This window comes from Eutrigla gurnardus, assembly GCF_963514095.1.
Source record: "Eutrigla gurnardus genome assembly, chromosome: 19".
Classification (NCBI taxonomy): Eukaryota; Metazoa; Chordata; class Actinopteri; order Perciformes; family Triglidae; genus Eutrigla; species Eutrigla gurnardus.
This window is the reverse complement of record NC_139930.1, coordinates 23,016,528-23,031,923: the sequence shown is the minus strand read 5'-3', so window position 1 is coordinate 23,031,923 and position 15,396 is coordinate 23,016,528. Positions and strand designations below refer to the sequence as shown.

The following is a 15,396-nucleotide window of genomic DNA, read 5'->3' as shown; positions in this document are numbered from 1 at the left end:
AACACGTCGTTAATTCTGTATACATTCCATCACATGATGTAATATCTCACAGGCTGGACGTGTTTGGAGGGCTGTTGTCTGGACGGTTTTATGATATTAATTCTGAAGTCCGTAGACAGAGAATGAGACTGGCTCTAATTTCCTTGAGGCCAAAAGCTCAGCGGCACGGCATCATGGCGGTCACCTGTCAGTTTATCTGCATCATTCCGGATTCATAGGATATTCAAATGTTTGACACAGCTGTACATTTAAGAAGAAAGAAATTAGATACAACGTGAGCTTTTGTGGTGCTGGTAGGTGGAAACTGTGGAACGAGGGGCTAGCTGTTTCCCCCTGCTTCTAGTCTTTATGCTAAGCTAAGCTAACTTCCTCTTACTCCAGCACAGACATGAGAGTGGTATCGATCTGCTCATCTAACTCCCAGCAAGAGACCATAGCGTATTTCTTGTACTTGGTGTTTAATAGTGTATAATCCCAAACTATTTTGCAGTTTCAGTGGCCCTTTGAGGGTCTGCCATCTTGGTCCTGGGCTGGTTAGTGTTTGAAATGTTTTCATACTAATGCCAGCACCAAAATAGATCAAGCATCTGTACACATCTTGCCCACATAAATTAGTCTAAAAAGATATGGTGCATGTTTGCAATGGTAGTTCTAGTACCGTGAGTGGAGATCATGATATTTCCCCTTTAAATCCGGAACTGAGGTTCATTGGCGTGCGGCATTTCCCCATTTTGCCCTTTTGGTAATCCCGCTTTAATAAAGTCACCAAATGTACAGAAGCATAATGTGATTTTACACTCTGACATTATCAAAAGCCTGCTTGTAATGAAGAAACCACAGGGAGTACAACACGCCGGAACCACACCGTTAACTCCTGCCTCTCTCCTCCAGGTGGTTTATTGGCGACTGGTCGGAGTGTGGGAAGACATGTGACGGCGGGGTAAGGACCAGGACCGTCCTGTGTATCAGGAAGATTGGCCCTGCCGAGGAGGAGACACTGGAGGACACCTTCTGTCTGACTCACCGACCTATCGAAAGAGAGTCGTGCAACAACCAGTCCTGCCCGCCGAAGTGGGTCACTCTGGATTGGTCGGAGGTAGGATTCATATTCTGATCCTAACTGGAGCTCATTGTGCAGTTGAGGTCTTCTACTGACGCCTTCTTCTCCGTCTGCAGTGCACGCCTAAATGTGGCCCCGGCTTCAAGCACCGCATCGCCTTGTGCAAGAGCAGCGACCTCGCCAAGACCTTCCCGCCCGCCCACTGCCCGAGCCACAACAAACCTCCGGTCCGGATCCGCTGCAGCTTAGGACGCTGCCCTCCTCCTCGCTGGATCCCTGGTGAATGGGGACAGGTAGGGCGGCACCTCACTTTTTTCTTTTTTTTTTACTTAAAGTGGCGGTAGATGGAACTGCAGGAGAGCCTCTGGGACCTCATCTCCCTCACCCAACAGTGTCGACTGTCTCTCATCTGCGTGATGCCTTCAAATGCTCCACCCTGAAAGGAGGTCTGTCGTTTTCCCTCGTTGGCGGTCACTTCGCTTCTTGATTACTTGCCCTTCTTCACTTCCGTTAGTTGTTTTTTTTCGCCCACCCCATCCATCTCATTGGAGAGAAGGCAGACATCTCTATGGACATCTCCCACTACAACTATCTAGATTGATAAATAGCCCTAAAGTATGTGATAGAAAATAGTGTTTTGGATTTTGGGGTGAACTGTCCCTTTAAGCGAGATTTCCCTGAGCTTTCCAAACAACAGAACGCTGGTTAATCCTTTAAAAGGCTAGCTTGGCTGTTTAAAAGACAAAGGATGCACAGATAGATTCCATGTGTTGGTGAGTGGTTAATATAATTTACACCTGGATGACACACTAAGCAGGCCTGTGACGTGCGTGCATGTGCATGCTTGCGTAGAGGTTGTGTTTGTGTGCGTGAGTCCAAGTGCTCCAGCAGGCCTGGAGTTAGCGATCAGCGTCAGTAATATCCTCCTGGCCTGTTTGAAGTTTATCTCTGCCTCGGACCAGGCCTCTCTATCACTTCCAGGAACACGATTCAGAGGAAGACTGAGGAGGAGCATTCTTGGGCTCACCCTGACATGACTCAGTGCACTCGGCAAAGCTGTTGAACACTTTACAACACACACCTGACTCATGTTGGCGAGGGGTCGCCAAAAAAACGTGCGTCACAGAAAGTTGCGTGTAAAAAAAAAAAAGAGAGAGAAACGGAAAAAAGTGTTATTTTATAGGACTTGTTGATAATTCGGTGTAAAAGTGGAATTCTAAACAGTGCGCTGTGATGTTTAGAAGACGCGCTCTGTTGGTGGAGGTGATGTCATCGGCTCGAGCTCGGACGTTGTCCAGGTCAGAGGTCAAAAGTGACGAGTCAGGCAGGCTAGGTCGCAGCTCCTTCCTTGGCTTCCGTCCTCGTAACGGCCACATGTGCGTTCACACACACATCATAACGCACCTTTAACAAGTTGATCGGAGCAACAAAGCGGACATGACGGATAACCTCGGCGTGCTCCATCAAAGAGGTAATACCTCGTACAGCAACAGCTGGAGTCTGCTCTGACACAGCACTTTCTCATGCACTGCAGATGTGTGTGTGTGTGTGTGTGTGTGTGTGTGTGTGTGTGTGTGTGTGTGTGTGTGTGTGTGTGTGTGTGTGTGCAGCCCTCGACCTCCACCTCTCTTCTTTTTTTTTGTTTTTTTGTTTTGTGGCTGTAATAACGAGCGTCGCCCTCGCTGCTCCGGTCCCTCAAAGCGTCAGAAAGGGGAGATTGTCGCCAGCTACCGAGCTCCTGGTCTCCCAAGGCCAAGAGGTCACCGGTTCAAATCCCACTTAAGTCGCACCATTGACGTACGCCATCTGTCATGGCCAGCAGCGGGTCCTAATAAAGACTCTCTAATTGGGAAGGGATGACATGAGGGCTCGCTGATCTGAGGCCAGAGAGGATCAGTGAAGGTGACAGAGAGCAGCCTGGTGGTTTGTTGATGGCGAGCTTCATATCACGCTGATGGCTGACAGGTGTTTCTCAGTGCTTCCAAAGTACAGTCATTCTGAGGATTCATTCGAGGCCCGTGTTGAAGGTGTGTTGGCATCCAACGCAGTTGTTTGTGTAGTTTTTCTGCAAAGGTGTTTAATGGCCACCCATGGAACCAATCTCAGTTTTTATTAGTGTTAACTAACACATTTATAGACGTCAGGTGCATAATTTGGGTTCAGTTCAAGAAGCGTTTTCATTTGTCAACAAATGTTTTCTCCCTTTGTTTTGTGGCGAAGGCGAGTCCGTTGAATAGATTTTTCTTTTTCTTTATCATTTTCTCTCCGTTGACAAAATCCATCCAACCAAATGTTAAAGGAGGCATATTTTAGTTGCTATTTGGAAATGTTTGATAAACATTTTTATTTATACTGATTGTATTCCTATTTATCTGGTTGTATTGCTCATGTCCTTTATGCTTATTGTCATGTTATCTGTCCCGTTTGGTTTTATTTTCTTTGGTGATGCACTTTGTGACATTGTTAAGAAAAGTGCTTTATAAATAAAATGTATTAATTGTTATTGTAAATAAATCCTGCGGTTCTGGAAGTTATCCTCGAAGATAACTAGACATTCATACATCAGTGAAGATATAAACATATAAACTCAGTCAGCAGCTGCAACGATTGTGCGATTGTGACACAACTCATTGAGGCAATTATTTAACATAAATTAAAACTTCTGTCCGGTTGGTGCAACAAAAAGTAAATCTTGCTCCTGAATCTGAAATCGTACAAAAAAAGCATCTCCTTCTAACTTCACAACAACGCCTTCATCACTGTTTGATTCTTTTCAGACTAAGAACTGAGATGCAAAGTGAAAAACAAGTCATTTCCTTTAGTAGTGAGTGGAGGAACAACCTCACAGTAAACAGCTGACAGCTGAGGTTGGAAACTCCGTCACTGACAGTCGAGTCAAAAGGGAAGGTGACTCCTCGCTGCCTGCGTGCCCTGATGATTGCTTTATTGGATCAAGTGTGTGTGTGTGTGTGTGTGTGTGTGTGTGTGTGTGTGTGTGTGTGTGTGTGTGCAGGAATTACTCAGTGTGTCTGCGTGCATGAGGGAACAAAGAGTCAGGGTCACGGAGGAACGATGTTCCTCGTTTACCTCGTTAGACGATGCATAGACGCTGACTCTGCCGCCCTGTGTTGCAGTGTTCGGCCCAGTGCGGCCTCGGCCAGCAGATGAGGACGGTGCAGTGTCTGTCGTACACCGGCCAGCCGTCGAACGAGTGTGCAGAGTCCCTCCGGCCCACCACCATGCAGCAGTGTGAGAGCAAGTGCGACGCCACCCCCGTCTCCAATGGCGACGGTAAGACGACGAAGCCCACAGCTCACACACACACATCTTGACTCTGCTGTCACATTATCACAGCGCTGGCTCGACGAGTTGTCTCCTTGCACTTTTTTTCTTTTTTAATCACAAAGACAAACGTCAGACGGACGCAGGCTTCTATTTGCAGCTCTTTCAAATGCAAAGGCAGATGTGAATGCCCATTGTGCTGCGCTGCTTTCACACAAAGCCCCGATTGAAAAGGTTATAAACTGTCTCCATCTTCATCTTCACTGTTCTGCTATGACCTAAACACACTTGGATGACACACTCCTCTACACTTTGCCAGCCACATTAATCTTTCCAGTGAGGTTGGCCGCTGGTCAAAGCGAAGCAGCTCAACCCTCCATATACACTTACACATGATGGATGGCTATTCAGATGCATAGAGAAGGCCCTTTCGATTAGCCTGAATGGAAAACGTGAGCAGCGTTTACAGGCTGGCTAATGGGATTAGCTGTAGGCTAATTGTTCCTTTACGGACAGCAGTGAGGCAATGTCTCGTTTCATTTGGCTCTGCAGAGGCAGGGGCCAAAGCCTAATAAGGGAAGACACTCTGATCGTGATAAGGCATTTAGAGCACTGCCTGTCCGGCATCCAGCAAGCAGTTTGTGTGTGTGTGTGTGTGTGTGTGTGTGTGTGTGTGTGTGTGTGTGTGTGTGTGTGTGTGTGTGTGTGTGTGTGTGTGTGTGTGTGTATGAGTGTGCATGCTCGGGATGGCAGGAAGCCCAGTTAGAGAACGAGGCCAGGATCTGTCTCAGCTTCAGCCTCTGCGTCCAAGTATAGCTGCAGAGTTTTGAATCTGTTGAGGCCTGTGGGAGATGCACCGGCCCTCGTGTAGCAGGTTAGCCCCAGTTTGTGCCTCTAACATTTCCTCTGAGCTCTGAGTCACAGAGCTAAGCGTCCCATTTAGAAAAACCCAGAAGGCTGTTTAAAAGTACCATTCTGAATGTTTTTCCAGGATCCTTAAAGAAAATATTCCATTTCTTAAACGGTAAATAAGATTCCTTCAGTTTCAACTGTATTTCCTAATCAACATGGTGAAAATACACAAGTTGTTGCTCGCTTTGTAAAACATGAGCAAAATATTAATCATCATAATTCAGTATTATAGTAAAAATGTAAATGCCTTAGTCCTGCAACCTCAGATTCTTCTCCTTAAACTTGCATTCTCTCTACTGGCCATCAGGGGGCGACTCTTCGAGTTGCAGAGAAGTCTGATTTTATAGAAAGAAGTCTATGAGAAAATTACCCTGATTCTCATTTGATTTATTCTCTCAGTAAACATGAGTTTATGGTGATCGGTAGTTTCTTCAAGACAGCATGAAGTTCGTTCAGTGAATTATAGTCTCATTTAGAGTCAAATAGACCATGAAGCAGGGTAAGCTTTAGGGCGGGGCTTCCTTGTGATTGACAGGTCACTACCACAGTCCTCCATCTCTACCACGCTACCAATGCAATTAGCTACTAAAATTACTTTTAACACTTAACTGTAAAGTTCCACTTGAATTATGAAGCCAACTTTGTTAACAGCTTCTCACATGAAGCCAGATGCAGTCAGGTTGCCGCTCTGCCACTTGTGTTCGTCGGATCCACCCGTCGCTCCTCCACAGTCCAAATATGGTCACTTCCGTTCCCTGGTTGCAAGAAATTCCAAGATGGCAACGGGCTAATTTAAAATGCATTACAATTCTTCAGTCTTTAACCCGGCTCCCTTCTTTCTCTCTCCAGAGTGCAAAGATGTGAACAAAGTGGCCTACTGCCCGCTGGTGCTGAAGTTCAAGTTCTGCAGCCGTGCGTACTTCAGACAGATGTGCTGCAAGACCTGCCAGGGGCACTGACCCTGGAGCACAGGAGCGTAGCGAAAGAGAGAGAAAGGCAAGGAAGATGGAGGGAGGCTGATACGGCACTGACAGGGAGAGAAGAAGAAGATGACAGGGCAGACTGAACAAAAAAAAAACAAACCTCTGGATATGTGGAAGACGGACGAAGAGTGATGGCGCCGGCGAAAGAGGGGGAAAAGAAGTAAGGATTTCCCTATTTATCACACCTGGTCCTCCTGCCCTCCATCGTGGTGGAATCCAAACCACTGCTCAGCCCGTAACGCTGACACAAGACTGTTTAACAAAAATTTCACTTCTGTGAAGTGGAACGTGGGAATTATCCGTTGACGATGTTATTTTTATTATAATAATAATTATTGATATCATTGTTAGTCTTCCTTCATGTTTGTTGTTTTATGAATCCAAAGTGCTGGACACATCGCTGGCAGAGGACGTTGCCCCCGGAGACGGACAGATGGGAGGGGAGGACTCCTCGCTAGAAGAGGGGGGGAGGGAGGGTGGGAGTTGAAAGCGTCGCGCTCCCGTCTTTGGGACGACTGTGATGGTGCTTTTGGCAGGCAGACCTTGGCGGTGCATCGGTGCACTTTTTCATGTAAATACTTTTGCCAATTTACCGCTCAGATACGACAGAGAAAACCCCATCGGTGTACTGTATATTTATTGTACAATTCCAAACAGAGCTGAGATATTGTCCTCTGATCACGTTTGTGTCAGAGAGTAGCCTACTGTCATGGAAGGGAATGTAATGTGATTGAATTTCATATTCAATGTCTGTGCTGGAATGAAAATATTACATACTGTAACATACGTTAAACCCTTATATACTGTAAGGATTTGTATATTATATATGATGTTAATCCAGGACCAGAAAATACCACGTTGCTATATTTTTAAATCACTTTTTCTTTGCCCAGACAGGTGCCTTAGTTCCTAACACTTAAGTTAAATCTCAACCAGCATCGGTCATTATTCCAGAGTAGTGAGGATATCGTCAGACGGTGCCTGGGCCACATGAAACACTATCACCGAACTGGCCTTTACAAAAACATCCCGCTGGGGAGCTTTCACTTCGCTATTGAAGGATTCATTTTTATAGGAGCATATTGTATGAAGCAGCTTGTTCATTTGGAATCACTGATTCTGACTCTTCTAAGCTAGAAGTGTTGATCAAAAGTTGTCATATTTTTGTCAATAAGAGCGGTTTTGCTTTCTTGCCGAGAGTTCAACGAAAAGATTCCAGTCTGTCATGTCTGTCCTGTAAATATGGAGCTTTAGCCAGGAGTTGCTTAGCCGAGCTTAGCTTAGCATAAAGGCCGATGATACAGTTCAGTTTGAAGAGTCTGTTTGAAAGATTCGTTCGTACATGTAATAATAACCTTGAGTAATTCTTACTCCAATCGGGTCGTTGCATCCAGACGGTGGGTTTATTCAAGAGAACTAGATATACCGTTCATAGATGGGACCCCATCCAATGGCAATACCCTATGTGGCCACTAGGCCTAAATCCATTCTTTCTTTTTGTAAGGATTAAAAAAACAAGATAAAAACAAGTTAACTTGTGAATTTTAGAGTGGCTCAGTGTTTCCCCGTTTCCAGTTTTTATGCTAAGCTAAGCTAGCCTCTAATTTCATGTTCAGTGTACAGACATGAGAGTTGTATCGATCTCCTCATCTAAATCTCAGCAAGAAAATGAATGAGCATATTAGCCAAAATGTCTTAACTATTCTGTAAAGTAAGTGACCAGTGCTAGACACACACACACACACAGGTTATGGATATGTAATGCCAGACCACGTATTCTGGCTTCAGACAGCCCCTCCAGATAAAGTTACTCCTCTTTCCCTTTCCTCTCATCTCCTTTGTCCCTCAGTGTAAAAGACAAAAACAGCCAACTCAATGGTGCTTTCCCCCTCTTGTATTTTATTGTGTTATTTCCATGGAGTACTGTGTTTACCTCTTCTTTTCCTCCTGCTCTTCTTTGAGGGTTACGGCCTTCCCAGGCTTCTGGTGCTATCATGTGGGTGCTTCCATTCAACCCTCCAGTGTGCTAAATACGCGAGGCTGGATCCAAACAACATGAAATAATATCCTTGTCAATATCTCTGTTGGTAAATGCTGGTCATGTTATTGTTTTGTTTGTATCGGTTTATACCTCACACTGGGAATTTTCATTGTTAACCGTTATATTTGTTGTTTGTGCTACCAACAAAGTGGACATTCACCCGGTCGTAGCCGACTCACCCAGGTGACATTCCTGCAGGTGAGGGGCTCGTGAAAGGGAACGCCTCCATCACGCACTTGTTGCGGAGGTACAGTAGGAGTCTGAGAAAAGAAATCGGAAAGACAATTCAGGAGTGTGCAAGAATCTCATCGAAGCTGTTAACAACTAATTTCTAATTTTGCTGCTGCTACTTTTTCGTAGCCACCTTCAGTATGACAATGTCGAGCAGATGTTATCGGTTACCAAACCTTGAAATGAGGCCCTTGGGGAGGGACAGCAGATGCTGAGAAGCATTTGAAATCGGTTGAATTCAAAATTGCTTGGACTAACTCATCTACTGTCTGCGGGATACGGAGCCTCCCGGAAAAAAACAAAAAAAGAAAAGAGAAGTGAAATCACTCAAACTGGTACTCATTGCTGTGAACTTGGATGTTTGAATGTCACATTGCTTATACCTGTACCTAAAGTGCAAGAGAAATGAAAAGCATCATGTGATCAGTTGCGTATATTTTATATTCAGTATTAATGTTGGTACACTGTTACTAATTTTTTTTTCAAATGTAAATTATATGCTAATTTATTGCGTTGTCTCACTTGTACATTTATTTCACTGCATGCAAACTGAACTTTAGCATAGTGAAAAAAAATGCAGTGATGCAGCCCTTCACCAGCCCTTTTTTAAAAAAAGTAGATACAATAAAAAAGAGCAGCTTTTAAAGAGACTCTGTGTTAGTGGATTCATCCCCCTCACGCTCATCAAAACGCATCAAACGCATGTCTTTGCAACATTTCCAGCGGTGATCATTGATCCCTGTGAGAGGATAAAGCTCAACACACACTTTGGATCAGATGAGGAGTGTTTGTGCCAGGGGGGATGCTTTGCTCTTACAGTCTTTAAGAGACACCTACTCTTGTCCTTTCACTCAACTCTTGGAAAGCACCCACAGCATGAGAACAGCTAATGGCATCGCACCAGGATACCCGTTACCGTCGCTGAAGACATCCATTCATTCGCTGCCTCAGTTTAGGGTGACCGAACCGGAGAAGGAGGGCAACGTTTGTAAGAGCTTTTGTCCTTAACTACCTAACACTGGCATCATCATCTGAGATTCAAACATTATAAATGTAAGCTCTATTGCACTTGAGCGGCGTCAATCGGCATTCTGGACTGTCCGTAGCTCTGTTGCCATAGTTTTGGTACGACACTCTCCTCCCTCTCATCCTGGCCTCGAGTGTCTGGATTCACTCTTTGGGAACTGTGAGGTTTCCACTCTCCTTGGTAATTAATTCCAAATAAACAGTAACTAGCCCACTTGGCTGGGAAAACGCCGCCGTCTCCTTCTAATCCACAGTGTCCAATTACAGAGGGAGACAGATGGCCTGTTTGGTCTAATGTAACCAGTTTAGAATACCTGTACGTCTGGCCCGGCTTCTGTCTCCCGCACTGGCCCGTCTGCAGGGGTCTGTGATTACATTAGTCCTAACCTGCAGAGCTGAGGGCGACAAGGAGAGAAAAAAGAGAAGGCGATGGAGTTCATCTGCAGATGACCTGACGGCCCAGAGGTGACTACTTCACACGAAACATTTGAACACGTGTGCACATACGTCGACGATAGTGTGTTGTAGATTAAACATCGAAACAAGCTGTCAACTGGATACTGTGTGTGTACAAACGCCCAGAAGGCCTCCAGATGATGAGTAATGACATTTCTTTCCCTTTGAACTGCAAGTAGTGAGTGTTTTTTCTTCTTTCTTTTCTGAAAGCTTGGTCTCATCAAGAAGTCAAACAGTGAAATCAATTTGCACGTGCTGGCAAAATATTTGGTCTAGAAGCTTGTTATAATGACTTTACTCCCAGTGCCATCCAAGCGTCACTGGCGCGCAATGAATCTTGGGATACGTTGGAGCCGTGAAGGATCCATCAGTTGGATTCTTCAAGTCCAGGAAAAGAAATCTGCATTTCTTGGCTGCGTTTGAAAGAGGTCTTCCAAATGGGACCGCCTCCGAAGGATGCAGCCGCTGAATTGGGACCCAGCTAATAAGTTCCCACGGTTTATTCAAAAGATGGAGTGGTAGTGTAGTTTTGCCAGATTTTACTCACAGAGGAGGGTTAGTTTCCTCCATGTGGACTCTCCGTCCTCTCTTAGGTCTGCATTGTCAAGACTAGCTGCTGTTGGTCAACAGCACAAATTCACAGTCCACTGAAGTTGCCTTTGGCATGAAATATTAGCATGGATTTACGTCACACCTGTGAATGAATCAATCAAAATGTATTCCAGTGTGAATTCACCTCTAAATGCTGATGTGAGCAGGTCTTTAGACTTCACAGTAAGGCACCATCGGCGTGACTGCTAACAATAAAACTACACAAAAGCACTGTTTGACTCTCTTATTCCAGTATGTTGACATTATTAGCGGCGGGGGTAATATTAGTCTCCCTGACACGTACCAAGTGTATTTGACTGAATAAGTGACAAGGTGATTTCCCAGTACACGGAGCTCACGAGCTGCTTATGATAAGAGGTGTGGAGAAGACGGGGAACAGATTTCTTCTCTTCTCCGGGATTCTGCACTTCAAATGGAAACTACTGACAGTGAGAGAAGCCACTGCTGTCGCTTATCAGCAATTAAATATTCCTCACACGTTGAATGATATAACAAAGGTGCAACATCTGCCAACTCTTTGCTAAGAATCATGAGGATGCACGGGAACCTGCTCAAATAGAGTTTAAAATCAGCTTCCTACAGCCACATTCGTCTCTCAGGTGGTCATTTACATAAAGACCTATAGCATTACTGTTGGCTGGTGTCTTAAATACGTATCATAAGTCTTCATTTAAAGGGACAGTGTGTCTGATTCAGTGGCAATTAGCGGTTTGGTTGCAGATTGCAACCAACTAACCTTCCGTTTGCTCTTGACGTATCACAGATTTGTTTCAAACAAGTCTGCAGCAATCTACATAGGAAGGAGGATCGGGTGGTGGATGGGTCCAAAAACACACTGTTGAACATATCACATTCAAACAAAATGACTTTTTCACCAAATATTTACCAAATACTTGTGTTGCAATTTCATCATAACTCTAAGCAAAATCATTGTTTTTTGTTTTTTTGTTTTTACTAAACCTTACCAAGTAGTTTTGTGTCCTAAAGTTAGCCATGTTTGTAGTTTTGTAGCATATTTAGTTTGTTTTGTTAACTGCGTTTGTTTCTCGCTGTTTAAACTGAAACCGTTTGGTCCGGAATAAATGTTTTCCTGGAAACGTAACTGGGATTGCAGTTTGATTTATGGAAACGTAAATATATTACAGACAGGGTTGTACCATAATCACACTACTTTAGGAGCAACTAAAGATTTGCATTCTGCAGCTCCCATTACTGCAGTTTACCAAGCGCTTGGCCTTCAGGTTAAACATGAAAGTCTCTCTAGACTCAATGTTTGGTTTGTCCATTCTGGGCTACTGTAGAATAGCAGGGCAACATGGCAGACTGTCAAGATTATACACTACTGAAAACATAGTTATAATTATTTTATTCCTGCTAATAAATTCCCAGAAATACTGCACCCTGGCCCTTTAAAGATAGTGGCTGCTGCACTCATTCTCCAGCTGGGAGGTGTGAGGACAGCGTGGCCACGAACTACATGGCTCTCTAAGCATTTTCATTCTTAATCAAAGCTGCTGTGGTACGTTCGGTGTCGTCGGTGAGTGCTTGAAGCGTTTGGGACACTCTTCCGTCTGAACCCAGTGCAGCGGGACAAACAGCTCCAGATGGTGTGGGTGGAGAAAGTGCATGCACGGACCCAGGGGGTCTGACAGGCAGGAATGCTGGCCTGGGATGGGAAGGTCACGGCTCCAGCACCTGCTATCTACTGGGTTCTGTTTGGGCTCTGTCCTGTTAAGCCCTGCTGCTCTCTCCCACAGCTGAGGCCCAGATTGAACTTCTGTGGACAAGATCAAAGCCCTGAAGGGCACTGGCTGCAGAGGAGAGGGCAACAGCCACCCCATCACATACACCAGGAGGATGTGTTTCTTCCTTCACACCTTCAAAGAAGTGAAGAGAAATGCTTCAGCTGTGCACCGTGGCCTCTTTCAAAGTTGTTTTCTTGCAGTGTCAGAGCTGTTCCTTTCCTTTCCTTATCTCCTAACGGATGCCATCCCCAAACATACATACCATTTTGTGCTTTTAGACCAGACGGCAACCTCCGGTTCTGAAAAGTGAAGTCAAAATTGAAGGGCCTTAAACTTGCATTCTTTCTCTACTGGCCATCAGGGGGCGACTCCTCTGGTTGCAAGAAGAAGTCTGACCTTACTTCTCAATTGATTTATTTTCTAAGTAAACATTCTAAACATGAGTTTATGGTTTCAATCTCTAGTCTCAAGTCTTATTCAATTCAACATAATGCTCATTTCATAAATTTTGACCCGTTTAGAGTCAAATAGACGATAAAGCAGGGTATGCTTTAGTGCGGGAACCTTTAATGCCTATTGTTCCCCACAACCACAGTCACGGTCATCTTCAATCTGCAAAGACTGAGGTATGCTTCACATGAAGAAGTCGGTATGAATTGTCATTCTGACTGCGTCTGAAGGCAAAAGAGTTCTCGTTATCACATAGATAGACATGATGAATCCTACGAATGGGGATGATGGTGCACAACTTCAGAGAGTCTCACCCCGAAGATATTCTTGGTGTTTCACGTTTGTGCACACAAGAAAGTGATGGAAGTACTTTCTCACCTCCGCACACCTGGACAATCGCTGCGTGAAGTGGGCATCAAAAGACAGGAGGGAGTTTCAAGCATGCGGAGAGCTTAACTCTTCAGGTTCCGTATCGTAGTGGTTCAGCAGGTAGCTGGGTCACCTTTAAGCGATTTGTTCTTATACTGTCCTCCGTCAGCAGGAAAGACAGCAGATAAATGGATTAAGTGTATAAAAAATCAATAGCCAATCACTTAGGCCAATGGAGTAAAGCCAAGAGCGTTTGCATGCTTGTGGATACGGCTGAATACTGTTGTGTGTGTATGTGAGTATCATCATTTGGGTAGATGGTGCTCTTGAACAGCACGCTCTACGTACAGCATACTTAAGGACATCCTCTCTCCGGAGAACATTATGAAATCCATCAAGAATGAATTATGTCGTGATTTAGCCTCTTCTGCTCCAACTGCCCACAACTAATAAATGACAGCAAGCTAATGAGGACAAATGATAATGGCGCAGAAAGCTACAAGGCTTATGGTTATTACTCTGTTCAGTTACATTGTAATGCTGCTTCTGTCTCCGTTTCATTGCCCACATGTCCTTCACTCTCGACGAGGAAAAGGTGAATCTTTGTATAGCTCACGGACGCACCGAGGACGTCCAGTGGAGGGACATTGAAGGTTTGACAGCAACCTTGATGGCCTGCTGTAATATGGAACCCTCTCTAAGATCTATTCTTTCAGTAGCTCGGAACTGTAATTATGTTCTGTGCTAACAATAGGTTTTATGGAGGAATAAATCATCCTATTTTATAGTGTATTTTATTTGTCCTTAATGTAATCTCTTTTCTCTCTCCTTACAATGAAAAAGTGGCCGTAAAGACAAGATGATCTGCTTGCAAGCAATTTTATTAATTGACTAAAGATTCATCAATCAGTCGCACTCTTAAGAGAACAGAGTGCTATTTAAAGTGTAGGTTAATTGATAGAGTTGTCCTTGTCTTCAGGATATGTAAATAGTCAAGAAAACAAATAATTGATACGACTAGTGTCACCTTGAAATGAAAATGTCTTTTTCCTTTTGTAAGCCCACTCTCTATATCATGTCTCTGAGAATGTCAGATACATGTTTATTATTATAGTTTTATTATTATTATTATGACCACTAGGGGGCAACCACAACGACCACGACATGGTCGTAGCTAGCTAGCTAATGAAGTTGCTACTGCTAACATGTTATACCAAACAGTTTCTTTTTTACACATGCAGCCGATATGGAGAAATAATTCATTTGGAGTCATGTTTCTGACCACTTGACAAATATCAAGCAATATTTGTTAGTTTCTTCCGTGTGCAGATTTTGTCTTTTTGTATGACATATTATCTTTTTTGTATGGCTTTTTTATTATTATTTTTTTTTTTTATTATTAAATTGCATTTGTATGACATACTATAGTATGCCATTACATTTTATGACATGTAACCCAGCGCCAATAATGGGTTAAAATGTAAAATAATTAATAAAACGTCAGTTTGACAAGAAGAGAAGATCAGCCAATCAGAATCTTAGTTTGCTCAAGTCCCACCCCTGGCTGAACTTGATTGACAGATCGTGTTGCACCTGCGCGTGACCGGGTGTTTGTGTGTGATGAGAGGAGAAGGCGATTGAGTTAGAATATATATATATTTATTTTTAAATGAGAGTTAGTTAAACCTGTCAACAAGCTAATTCACCAGCACGTGACGACCAAAGAAGATGCAACCGGAAACTCCCGTTTTCCTCTTCCCGGTAAGCTAGCAGTGTGATGCTAATGTTGTTAGCAGCTTGTGCGGTTGCGCTGCCTGCGCGTTGATTGCTAAGCAAATTAAAGTAGCTAGCTCTTGGCTAGTAACGATAATACTAGTGTTAAAATCAGCTTCCACCATCGCAGCCTACTTATTTTCCTTGTTGCGTGTTGATCTAGATGTTAACATATGTCGTTGTTCGTTATTGTTGTGTTGTTATTTCGAAGAGGTAAATGCTTAAACTCTGACATGCTACTGCAGGGAATGTGCCTACAATCCCTCCTAATGTTGGACACATGTACTTAATGCTGTTGTCATCAGTAGGGAATCTTTGGCTTCACAGCGATTCGATTCGATTCTGTAAACCACGATTCGATTCAGTAACTTGTAAACAAAATTCTATATCCATTAGATAAACATGAAATAATGCAAGTGAGACTATCTGTATTCTTCTGAAAGGTGAAAAAATAAC

The 15,396-nt window shown here is 43.9% G+C and overlaps 1 protein-coding gene across 4 annotated transcripts in view; it reads left to right on the top strand.

The window, feature by feature from the left end:
- adamts6 (ADAM metallopeptidase with thrombospondin type 1 motif, 6) overlaps positions 1-9,159 on the top strand; it is a 57,282-nt gene extending 48,123 nt beyond the window's left edge. For 3 of the 4 annotated variants that reach the window (XM_084034478.1, XM_084034477.1, XM_084034479.1), the window contains 4 exons: positions 892-1,096; positions 1,177-1,353; positions 4,195-4,351; positions 6,104-6,684. In XM_084034478.1, the coding sequence (XP_083890604.1) occupies positions 892-1,096; positions 1,177-1,353; positions 4,195-4,351; positions 6,104-6,213 (649 nt within the window). In that variant the 3' untranslated portion in view covers positions 6,214-6,684. Of the gene's footprint in view, positions 1-891; positions 1,097-1,176; positions 1,354-4,194; positions 4,352-6,103; positions 6,685-8,199 lie in introns of those variants that run through there. The other variant, XR_014598872.1, reaches the window with a different exon arrangement.
- Positions 9,160-15,396: the final 6,237 nt, after the last annotated feature.